This window comes from Protopterus annectens, chromosome 5.part1, assembly GCF_019279795.1.
Source record: "Protopterus annectens isolate FY-2018-M chromosome 5.part1, PAN1.0, whole genome shotgun sequence".
Classification (NCBI taxonomy): Eukaryota; Metazoa; Chordata; order Ceratodontiformes; family Protopteridae; genus Protopterus; species Protopterus annectens.
The window spans coordinates 735,541,109-735,554,268 of NC_056736.1; the positions used below are offsets into that span (position 1 = coordinate 735,541,109).

At 38.7% G+C, this 13,160-nt stretch overlaps 1 protein-coding gene across 5 annotated transcripts in view; it reads left to right on the plus strand.

Annotated features, from left to right (window-relative positions):
• The window catches only part of DCLK1 (doublecortin like kinase 1), a 2,564,464-nt gene extending 2,555,736 nt beyond the window's left edge, over positions 1-8,728 (plus strand). For 2 of the 5 annotated variants that reach the window (XM_044073374.1, XM_044073373.1), the window contains exon 18: positions 4,823-4,978. In XM_044073374.1, coding sequence (XP_043929309.1) covers positions 4,823-4,880 — 58 coding nt within the window. In that variant the 3' untranslated portion in view covers positions 4,881-4,978. Of the gene's footprint in view, positions 1-4,811 lie in introns of all 5 variants that reach the window. The other 3 variants (XM_044073372.1, XM_044073371.1, XM_044073375.1) reach the window with 2 other exon arrangements.
• Positions 8,729-13,160: the final 4,432 nt, after the last annotated feature.

Consider the following 13,160-nt stretch of genomic DNA (forward strand, 5'->3'; position numbering starts at 1 on the left):
TACAGTTTAGAACAGCCAATCACTTTCAATGTTTTTGGGAGTTGGGAGGAAACTGAAGCATGCAGAGAAAATTAATGTGAACACAAGAAGAAGACAAGCAGAGATTAGGCCTGAAATCTAAACTCTACAGCTGTGTCACATAGGGACTCATAGACTGAGAGTTAATTAACTGGAAAACATAAAGCACTTGGGAGCTTACACACCTTATATTCTGGAGTAAATTTCTTATTACCCATAAGTTGTGAATACATTTTTTTTTCTTTCAAGCTATCAGTACAATTACAGCTCGTTGCTTTACATTTGTTTGCGCTGACACACTAAGAAGGATCATGACATTTAACTGATTTCTTTGGTGACGTGGAATTGTTTAAGGAGACTGGAGTGTTGGAGTACAGGCCATGGAATCCTAATAACTGATTTTCCTTTTAAAGGGGGGGTGGGGAATTTCTGCCTGTGACTGCCATTTGCCCTGGGGCTGATGGCATTTTTATAGGGTTAGTGACGCTTAAATCACAGATACATAGGTTACAGGACAGCTTTTCACATGTCCTCATTGCAGCATGGGGAAAAGGGGGCGGCTGTCCCAGGTGCAATATATTGGGGTTGTGATAGTTAGTTGCAGATAATGCCGTATGGCAGTACCGACATTCAGAAATGAATCCCAATACTGTATTTGTGGACACGGCTGAAGCATCAAAGCACTTTGTGCCTGGTATTCTACAGTAGTAATCTACTTGTTACATTTATTTGTAGCAAGCTACTTGTTACATTTATTTGTAGCAAGCTGTTTACTACAGTTTCATCCTTTTTGGTCCCCAACATAGAGAGAGAGACAACTTTTTTCCTCAACTTGGAGAAATTACTTCTTTTCTTTTCTTTTTTTTTTTCAAATTTTGTTCCTCAACTTGGAGAGACCACTAACTATGGCACTAGGGTTACATCCCCCCTCAATAAGTGCTTGTTTCAATCAGTCCCATCAGATGTGATGTTACTGGCAGTTTTTGTGGTTTAGTGGACTGTGCACTTATGACCTAGGCATTCCGATCCTAGTTTTCATAACAGAAGCTTAAAAGGACAAGATACCAGCTCATGGACCAAATCAGGGACCCCATTCTGATCGGATCTTGGGGATCACACGTCGCTGTCACACTACAGTACGACTTCTAGTACCCGCTGACTTTGAGACCATGTAAGCACACAGAAGAGTAAAGAGTTGGATTAGATAACACCTTTTCCCTTTCTCCATTTTTTTGTGATCTTACAGTTATGGTTTATATAGGTTATGGGACATGCACAGAAGGTTTGTCTCCCTGCAAGAACACTTATTTGGGTATGTCTTTTGATTTAGCTCATCAGGAAATCTACATGGTTACTCAGATGTTGTACATTTCTGTGAGTGTGGTTATTTCCTGATGATATGATCACCAGGGATTTCAACATATGTGTTTTTTTATGGTCACTTGGTAGTGTATGGGGACACGTCTACAAAGAACATGACTAAATGTCTTGTAACCCATGGTTGCATGTGCTGAAAACTATCTCAAGATGGATTTGAGGAGCTGAGGGTGGGAATGATTACAACATTACAAAGGAAAAAAGTGCCACTCAGTATGCCAACTCTGCCCCCCCCCCCCCCCATCTAGGTGTTTCCTCTTATTGAGAACTTATGGTGTTACATGGGTGATTGATATGTCTGAATAAATGTTGTTGCCAATGGGGTGAAATTACAAACAAAATAACATTTATTCCAGATGAATCAACAACATTATTTTTCATCAGTAAGCAATATTTGTTTGTGTCTTTCGGCTTTTCCCGGTTAGGGGTCGCCACAGCGGAACTCCGGTCCGCTAATGATTGGCAGTAGAGTTTTATGTGCTGGCTTGCCGGGCCTAACACACAACCTTCAATGAAGGAACACACTATTTAAAACAAACTTAATTTTGTGAAGATATGAACCATGTAGCAGTTTTGACAGAAGAGACTCCTAGCCTATGGAGTCTGTCCAGGTGCTACAGCTCATGTTCTGCAGCTGCTGTCTGACGCTCACTTTTCTTTTTCGACCTCCGACTTCCCCATGCCATCTTAAAACCCTCTATTATGTCTTCTCCACCATTACTTTTGTCATTTTGCCCTAGCAGTGCAGTATACTATACCCCCAGCAGTATACCACAGCACTATGCCACAGTAGTATACCACAGTAGTATACCACAGCAATATAGTACAGTGGTAAACCACAGCAGTATGGGTCTATATTATGATATCGCATGCTCAGAAGAGTGAACGGCACATAATCTACCCCATGTAAGCAAAAGCTTACAACGTCAAAACCTCAGAACAGTGATTTTTTCCCAAGGGAAAAAAAATTGCTGTTCCTAAACAAAAAAAAAAAAAAACTGCAAGACATTATATAATGTGGGGGACTTCCCCCCATCCCCCTACTTAAATATACCAACTCCAAGATCCCAGTACAGTGGCGAAAATGGCAAAGTAGCGAAAGCGGCCAAGGGAATTCTTTCCCAGGGAAAGAATTCACTGAAAAGCCCCTTCGCTATTTTGCCTTTTCCCGTTTTTCAGTTCAGCAAAGAAGCATTCGACAACCTGCATCTGTGACAGCGTAATAGGGAGTCCAGCAGTATACCCCAGTGGTATACCACAGCAATATACCACAGCAGCATGTCACCTTTGTATACCACAGCAATATAGTACAGTGGTAAACCACAGCAGTATAGTACAGTGGTAAACCACAGTAGTATACCACAGCAGTATACCGCAGCAGAAAATTTCAGTGCTAAACCACAGCAGTATACCCCAGTGGTATACCACAGCAGTGTACCACAGCAGCATGTCACCTTTGTATACCACAGCAATATAGTACAGTGGTAAACCACAGCAGTATAGTACAGTGGTAAACCACAGTAGTATACCACAGCAGTATACCGCAGCAGAACATTTCAGTGCTAAACCACAGCAGTATACCCCAGTGGTATACCACAGCAGTGTACCACAGTGGTATACCACAGCAGTGTACCACAGTGGTATACCACAGCAGTGTACCACAGCTTATGTCGGACTTAAAATGAGAAGCAGCTCATTCACCAATATTTATCGGTGCCTTTCCTGTGAATCAATATCACTGAAGACCATTTTCCCCACAACTATACGACCATGCGGTTAGTATATACAAGCTGAGAAATTTAGATGTTTCTAACAAAAAAAAATGTTTATCATTGAAAGTGATTTTCAGCAATACTGATTCACATTAATGTCATTCGGAGATTGCTTTTGTTCAATCACCATGAATTCTTTAAAACTAGACCCCCTTCCTTGCCCCATCTGAACCTCCTCCTTCCCATGCTATGCTTACCTTTGATTTCCACTGTCTGTACCTTGCTTAGGGGAAACATATCTATTCATTCTTTCATTCATTCTTCAAATAAGCACTTTATCAAATGCAAGTGGAATGGGACCTTGTCCTGGCACCCACTGAGTAACAAGACATGCATAACTACAAGTTAGAGAATCACCAGTTTGACTGTGGTATGTCTTTGGTATGTGGGTTGAAACAGAAATACCTGATGAAACATATGATGATACAAGAAGAGCATGCAGATGCCACCCATTAGACACCCCAGCCAAGAATTGAACCAGTGAACCAAGCACTGTAAGCTGACAATACTAAGTGCTGCACTGTTGTGCTACTATAGTCATGTCATATTCCATCTTCTGTCAGTGCCCTGTCTTCTCCTGTTCAGGGTTTCCTTGTACTAGAACATAGCCCCATGAATTTTCCCTGTCCAGCTCTGAATTTGATACTAATTTATTTGCTAAAATTATTGCTTACATAATTTAACAGTACTCATTTTCCCTTGCTCAAAACATCCTTAATTAGTTTGTGTCGCAGTGTTTAAAGCAGGCCCTATATGGTCATTTACGTACCTTGTTATCCTATCTCTTTGTACTGAAAAGGCAGGGTAACCTACTAGCTGATATTTGAAACATGCTAATGTAATGTGACAGATAGCACAGAGGGTTAAGGCTATGAGCTGTTAATGAGTTGCTTTCTGTAGGCAAGTGTGCAGGGTTTGATACTTTCTACCTCCATTTGACTACTGTGTGACTCTGAGCAAGTCACTTGACCAGAGTTCCCACATCCTCCCTAAAAAAGGACACTTGTGCCCAGGGGGCCTACCTAGTTTGCAGGTATGTGACTCTGAGCAAGTCAGTTTACCAGGCAGAGCTCCCAGTTGTCCCTTGAAAAGGGATAGTTGTGCCCAGTGGAAGTACATGGTTTTCAAATGCATAAAGTTAAAAAAATAACTTAAAGTACAACACTGAATTCTGACTACAGTCTAATAAGTAACTAAGACACACACAGTTATAAAAAGGATTGTGTTGATATTAAAATGCATGCATAAACAAAAATATAAACTGTACTGACACTCAGAAGTTATAAAAAAAGATTGTGTTGACATTAAAATGCATGCACAAACAAAAATTTAAAATGTATTTACACTTAAAAAGGTAACATAAAATGTGTAAACAGGAAAAGTGTATTAACAGGTTAACATGTTCTTGTTATCACATTCTCACTATTCATATGGCAAGACTGGGAATATAAAGGGTTATTTTCATACTGGAAATGCTGACTTTGCTTTGGAATTGTTTATAGATTAATAAAACATCCAGGAGCATATCACTGAGATGTTTTTAAATTCTAATTTTGATTCAGTGCCAGTGTTAGTGGATTACCACATAACCTAACCAAATGTCTTGAGTAGTAACTGAACTATTCTGTCATTTTTTTTCTTTATGCCCCTGCCAGACCACCGCTCTTGATAAGGAGAGGCAGATTTTCAGACGAAGACGCAACCAGGATGTGAGGAGTTCCTATATGGCACAACGCGCACCACCAGAACTTAACTCAGAATCAGAAGATTATTCACCAAGCTCATCGGAGACTGTTCGCTCACCTAATTCGCCCTTTTAATGGGTCACCTTGGTTATCGATAAATCTTGGCTTAACCTTTTGAGCACCGAATGTCCATGGCACCAGCTGCAAAAATGGTTAAATAACAGCGGGATTCATAACATTCTTGAAAACGTAAAAAGGAAATCTATTTGGATAGGATGCCTCTAGAATTATTCAACTCTAATTGTAAAAGGACGTTCACTTTGCTTTCCAGATAGCAAAATGCTGCTTTTGTTTGTTCTCAAAGGGTTAAGGCAATTTTCTAAATTATTTTTTAAATAGAAATAATGAATGTTTTGTCAGTCACGCTAGGAAAGCACTGCAATATGTAAGTCTAGGAAGAGTTAACCCTCTGAGTGCCAAGTAATATTTCAGCAATGATGCACAGTTTCCATGGCAGAAAAATAAATAAATAAATAAATCAGCAGGGGTAAAGCTCAATGAAGAAAGAGCTCTTTTCTGTAGTTTAAGAAAGTAGATCTACCCCCCCCCCCCCGGCTATATTCATCTCTATCCTGTTTTTTATGTAGAAGTTACCCAATGGTCATGAAACAGAGGGGTGATACTGATGAAATAACTGTATGAGCTTATATGAGAAAGGAACGAACTTCACAAAGAACTTTGTTCCATCTTAGTTAGAAGCAATCTGGATCAGAGAAGAGTCAGAAGTTGGAATTTGTAGCACAATTTGGCAGATGATAAAATCATGTTTCAGAAAATTGGCATTGCCAGAAGGAAGCCCCTTACTAAAATTTTTGAATATTCAGGCGTACAGAATAAAGGTCTGAAGTATGTAACAAATTGTATGTCAGCAAGCGTCATTACAGCAGTATGCATCACATTTTGGTAACAGCACCCTGAGTGAGAGTACAAGCAGATGAGAGAAAGTTAATGTTATCCTATCTAGTGCCATGTCTAATTGTCTCTCAATCTACTTGTGACTTTACCTAAGGAGACTGCTGACCTGGTTTGGCAATTTAGCTGTGAAAAAAAAATATTCCTTTGTAGAATCACAGCTACGTTAGAAATTCGGTAACGTGTAACAAAAATAGCTACTGTCGTTTATAGTGCTGAAAGTCACACTGTGAAATTATGTATCAAAAGGGAAACTTACCTGGAAGTTAGCATCTAACATTAGCTAATATCTGTATTTCAAACCAATATGTTTAGTGTAATTGCACTTTACTTCTTGGATATGATGTCTTCACAAGGCCATATGACATGACTGAATTGGTACTGCTATTAAAATTAAATAAAAAGAAGAGGATAAAGAAGAGATATGTATATCATCCAGTGAGGATCCTCTGTTCAAAGTGATATACACCATGGGTTCTGTTCATGTTGTGATAATAACGCTTTCTCCAGCTCATATTTATTGGCATTATCTTGGTTTGCTGCTTCGAACTGTTAGATGCAGTTAACCATTAACAACAATATAGCATTTCCTGTTCATTCATGCTTCTATTAACCAGTCCATCACTAGCAATGGGCAAAAAGCAAACATGTGACATGGAAACAAAGTACTGTTGTTATGAATGTCTGTTCTTGTTTTGGTGCAGTAAATGCAGCCATCCTGACCCACCATGTGAATTTGTGCTTATGTGGCATACACACATACACATATGCACACATTGCCATGCATGCATGTGATGTGTGTATACTTTCACATGTTAAGAGTCTTTGACCTGTACTATTTTTGTATGTCCACTTAAGTTATCTCAAAGATGAATTTCATTTTGTTGCTGAAAGACTTATGTCTACTTCAATTTCCAACACCCAACTTATCGAATGTAACTAGACTGCCCCCAATTTACCACTGGGGCTTACACTAACTTGCATGATCCTTCAAATTTATATTTTTGCTAAAAGGCTGCACCCTACAATGTGGGAGTTTATGCATTCATCCCCATTCTGTGAATATACTGCCTCCAGGATTGCACCAGCTTGAAGGAAAGGGAAACGCAGTGTATATATGTCAGTGAGACCTTGAAGGTGGTATACGCGTACATTCGGGTTGTAACCCCTCCACACATCGGGGGGTGATGAGGGCATCTCCCCTGGAAAAAAACATTAATTTTGATATTTTTAATTTATTTACCACTGTCAAATGGGAACATCAGAACAATGTGATTGGTGATCTGGTCATTTATGGCATGTTGAGGTGAACCTAAAGACTTCAATGTCATTTTTGGATTGTAAATTCCACATATTACAAAATGTGCAACAAACATGGAGTTGTTGAGTGTATTACACTGCAGTCTGTGTGCACAAAAATCCACAAGAGGTCTTTCTAATGCAATAAGCACATCTTATGGCCACCATCTTATTTATTCTGTATCATATTTATTACTGATTTTCTTATGTATATTGTTATTTATTAATACTGATTTTAAGTGCATTAGTTAATTTTGAAATGAAAAACATACTGCCATATTTTTATATTTGTCTCAGAGGGTGAATTTTCATTTCCCTGTAGGTGTGTGAGTTTGTTATATGCACTAGAGATAAACTATTTGTACTTTTCTTTACAAAGGACAACTTGCACACATACATTATTACTTTAACCTTTTATTATACCTCTAGATTTAATGAGACAGATATACAAATATGGTTCTAACAGTGAGACTTAAACATAACTTTATTTTCTCTTTGAATACTACCATTTAAAATGAAAGTATATTTTGTAGTCTTTTTATCATTCAGTGATTTCTACGGTATTTTCTCTTTCTTGACTACCAGATATTTAAATAGACCATTAACTATGGCAAGAAACATCTTTTCTCAGTCATTGATGTATGAGTTTGCTCAATATTACTATTAAGCAGCTTGCAGTCCACATGACATAACTGGAATTTCTGGTTTGCTCTGAAATACAAAATGTAATTTGCATAGTATTTTCCATTTTCTTGTATTAAAATGTACTGAAAGAATTGTCCCAGCTATTCAGGTCCATGCAAAACAGAATACAACATATATGCAGTCAAATGTGTAACATTGATGTGTACTCTTGCTGTAACAGATATGATTTTACTGCACTTGGCACGCATACTAAAATGACACAGAATGACAATATAGCATTCAGAGGGTTAACTGAAAAAACATATGGCATTCCAATAATATTGGTGTATCCAAATGCTTAGCTTTTTAGCCAGTGTTTGCTCATTTACTGAAAATTCTTGAAAAAATAACATTTTGCATTTGAGATCTTCTACATGTGATTGTTCAAGCAGTTTCTATAACCAAATTAATCTTATTTTTTAGTTCTTAAATTAATGAAAACTTGCAATATTAATGCTGTGTAAGTTAACAGTACAAAATGATCTTAATTCTAAAATCCCATTCAGTATTTTTTGGAGACGAATGCTTTATATAAAGTATAAATTAGGTGGCAGTGATGAGAGAAAATCCTTATAGCTATTAAATGAACAGTGCTCCAATGGTTGACCAGAATGTGCAAACTCCAAATTTTTCTTTCGGTAGTGCATTAAGGAATTTGAGTAAGTACATTATAATATTTATAGTAATTCAGTGAAAGTTGTTGAAAATGAATTTGGTTCTAATTAATGGACTTAATTCATGCTGTTGTAGCACAGATGGTCGAACTGTGGCATTTAACAAGATGGAGTTTGGTTTAGACTGTTCGGACAAACACCAAGACTTTTGAATGAAATGCCATTGTTTTACAGTAGCCCTTGTCTAAATATGGTGCATACTACAACAAACAAGCCAAACCTGTGAATAAACAATTCACTGAACGTATATACTGTGTCGTTTACTGTTTCAGCTATTGTGATGTTACGACATACACTGCTATTCTGAATGTTAAATAACAGTCAGCCAGAGTGAGGATTGTTTACTTTGAGACATATATTTATATTAATAATAGAACAGATGTTCTGTCAGCGTTAACATGTTTTAAAAGCAGCTAAGATCATATGCATCCCACAAATGAAAGGATACAACAAAAAACGTTATATCATCAACAAAAGTATTGCAAACAGATATGAGTTTATTTTATCAAATAAATGTCACATTAAATACTAGGATGCAATACTCAGATAGAAACTCTTGGTTTTGTAGTAATATTCAGCCCTCACTAGTAATAAAGAAGTCAAATTGTATGTGATATTCCAAAGATATGTATACATAATAACCATTGGAAGAAGCTATTCCAGAACTGGGGAACAACATATGAAGATGCCGTTTACCCCAAAACAAATCTAAATCTTTGTGGAAGAAGGAGGCGAGTGAAAACTAAACTTTGACCTAAGTGATACATAGATTTCATGTAATTTATCTTTCTCCTGTGCAGTGGGCATATATTTAGCTATTTTTATAGCATTATGCACCAGTGCTGTGTTGGATGTAAAATAATAGTGGGACAAAGAAAAGGCAGTAAATTGTAAATCATGGCTGCCAACATATATTCTCCTGTCTTCTAATGGTAGCACTTAACTTGTGTATGGTGTGTTGTGGTGTTCCCTAATGGGGATTGTATTATCATTGTAAGAACACTGTCAGCGATGCTTTACTCTTAATGACTAATAGGATACACAATGATATCAGAGTACAATAGGCAAGGGCACACAGTCACATCAGAGTACACTAGGCAATTCAGGGGATAAACAGTCAGATCAGAGTACACTAGGCAAGGACACACAATCACATCAGAGTACACTAGGCAGTTCAAGGGATACACAGTCAGATCAGAGTACACTAGGCAATTCAAGGGATACAGAGTCAGATCATAGTATACTAGACAATTCAGAGAATATACAGTCCGCTCGTATTATACTAAGCAATCCTGCAGGGATACAGAGTCAGATCAGAGTACACTAGGCAAGGGCACACAGTCACATCAGAGTACACTAGGCAATTCAGGGGATAAACAGTCAGATCAGAGTACACTAGGCAGTCACGGAAGAAAGGGAGAACAGGTGCTGTAAACATCTCTCAAGTCTTAGAAATAACAGTTCATTACAGCTCACTTTGTGTTGTATTACCTATTACTGTTATACAGGTTAATATACTGTGTAACTCAGAAATATAGCTCTAATTGTACCCTGATTTATTTATGTAAAGACACTTGTCCAGGTACGATGTTTACATGTTTGTGCGATGAGCAGCGGTGCTAATTGCATATGCATGCTGCTCATCACGCTTTGTGCGACAAGCAGCAGTGCTAATTGCATATGCATGCTGCTCATCACGCTTTGTGCGACAAGCAGCAGTGCTAATTGCATATGCATGCTGCTCATCACGCTTTGTGCGACAAGCAGCAGTGCTAGTTGCATATGCATGCTGCTCATCACGCTTTGTGCGATGAGCAGTGGTGCTAATTGCATATGCATGCTGCTCATCACGCTTTGTGCGACGAGCAGTGGTGCTAATTGCATATGCATGCTGCTCATCACGCTTTGTGCGACGAGCAGCGGTGCTAATTGCATATGCATGCTGCTCATCACGCTTTGTGCGATGAGCAGCGGTGCTAATTGCATATGCATGCTGGTCATCACGCTTACACAAATACAAGCAAGAGTTCATGGCCAGCAACAGTGTTGGTAGCCACAAAAACATGCTGAGCAGCACAAGCATACACAGCCCAAGGCGAATCTGGTGTACGTGCTGGCACTGACAGCTGCAAATGTAAAGCAGGGCAACTAAAATGCAGAGAAAGTGTGCTGAGGACAATTTACACACAATTAAAACATAGCTCTCCAAAAATAAAGAAGTGGTGGGGTGGCAAGGGCAGCTACAATGAAAGTTATACCAAGCAGGGAAAGGGTGCTGAGGAAAGAGTGCACACAAATGACAGATCTAAATTCAGAAGTAAGGCAGAGGGCAAGGTAAATGTTGAAATTGTACTAAGATAACTTCTGTAAATGTGCATATGTCTCAAAGACAATTTTGTAACGTACAGTTATGCAATATGTATGTCATAATAATTAATAATGTTCCCACTTCCTTAGCAAATATAGTGAGCTAAAAACGGACATGCTAGTGTAGCATGTGAGAGTTACACAAAGTAATATTCAACTAGAAGGGTGTAATTGTGATACAAATGTCATTAACATGCAGCGTTGAGAGGACAGTTAGCAAGGACAGTTCATATATTAGGGCATATTTGCACAGCCTGCAATTCTTCAGTATGACATGTTTGAAAAGAAGAATTACTCATAAGCCACAGTCCCCTTTTGGAAGAATGAAAACCATGTCATCAGTGTTACGACTGAGCTGCGTATGAACTGTGTATGCCACAGAAATAAGCATAATGTGTATTAAGAACACCCTTGAAGGGAATTCTGCACTTCCATATTCTAATGGTTATGGACCCCATATGTAAGTGTGTGGCTGTACAAATGCGGGAACAGATTGTGCCATATGTAATAAACTTGCTTAAGGCACTCCTGCCTAACATAATTATGAGGCAGACACATAATCTTCTTCTTCTTCTTTCGGCTTTTCCTGGTTAGGGGTTGCCACAGCGGATCACCTGTCTGCTGAGTGTTAGCAACAACATTGCCAGCAGTGGAGTTTTACAATTTCGAGTTGCAACTTTCCACAGAAGGCACACACACACACACACGCACTCACACCTAGGGCCAATTTAGAGTGTCCAATCCACCTGCAGCATGTCATTGGGATGTGGGAGGAAACCAGAGCACCCGGAGGAAACCCATGCGACCACAGGGAGGACATGCAGACTCTGCACAGAAGGCACCCCAACCGAGGATCAAACCGGAGAACCTCTTGCTGCGAGGCGACAATGCTAACCACTGCACCACAGATACAAATACCACAATGTAATGTGATTTATTCCAGACTGCATCTGCCACAGCATATATCAATGAAAATTGTCACAAACAACTGAAATTAATGTGTGAATTAAGAAAGGATCCCTAATAATGAATGTCACATCAGCATGTCAGACTGATGACAACTAACTGACTATGCTCATGTGCCCACAATTGTGATCAGTCCAATATCAAGTGTCCTTGTATTTTTGAATACATACCAAACAAGAAATGAAGCACAGTCTATGAGTACAATGCAATGCTCATTGCATGTGCCAATGGACCATGACACTGGCAATGCAGATGTTATACTGCATTGAAATCAAAACATACGGATTTGTGTTCGTGTAACATATCAATGTGTAATACTGACTTAGTGTAATGGCTGTTGTATGATGTCAGTGCATTCACAATAAATGCTTCTCTCTGCTAGAACTAAACATCGATTCTTCCAACAAATAATGTGGCTATGAGTCACATATGCCACGGTTCTGAGTCACATGTGCCACAGTGGAAGTGTTGACACAGCTGTTGAACTTGACTTATGTGATGTAATTACATCAGATGTACATTCTTTGCCCATAATTTTATCAGATCAAATGCATGGGGAGGCCTCTGCCACTCTATATGGACACATTAGAACCAAGGGTGATATAGCTCCTGCAAAACAGTCGAGGACACAAATGCTTACAGTCAAACAAAGCTGGTTCTGAGCACCTGAATAAGTCTCAAGAAAATAAACAGAATACTGGGTACAATGAACTTGCCACACTACAAGTGCATCTGCAATTATGATATGTGTTGGTATATGAAAGCATTCCATCATGTTAATAAAACAAGGAATATGTGTGTCCCTGTAATTACTTTGAAAAAATCTTGCTGTATGTCAGACAACATTGCCTTATGCTAGGTGTACTGAAACGCAATTGTGGCCCCGTGCTGTTGTCACTGAGATGGTAAAACAACAATTATGTACAATGTGGATATAATCCTCTATCAGAACACATGCCTTAGTAAGACAACTACATCTCATGTCCTCAGTCCTGAGGAGGCATCTTACTGCAAGTGTTATGGAAAGGAAATCTAAGCAAGTGTCAATATTAGTCTTTTATATATATTGTCTCAAAATGAAAACGGCAATAAACTCTTATAAGAGGAAACAACATCTGCACCTTAACATAGCATATGTTGCCAAATTTCATTGTGGCTAAAACCAGACTTAGGCCATCATTGCACACCCATACCCTACCCATTCCCCACTAACTTCCCACCCATTCTGTGATGTCATCAACATGTCAGATGCGGGGGAACACCCTCTTTTCCTATTCATGATGTCTTTTTTTCTGTTAAGTTACTATGCTTTTTGTAAAAAGCATAGCAAATCCGCAGATTTAACA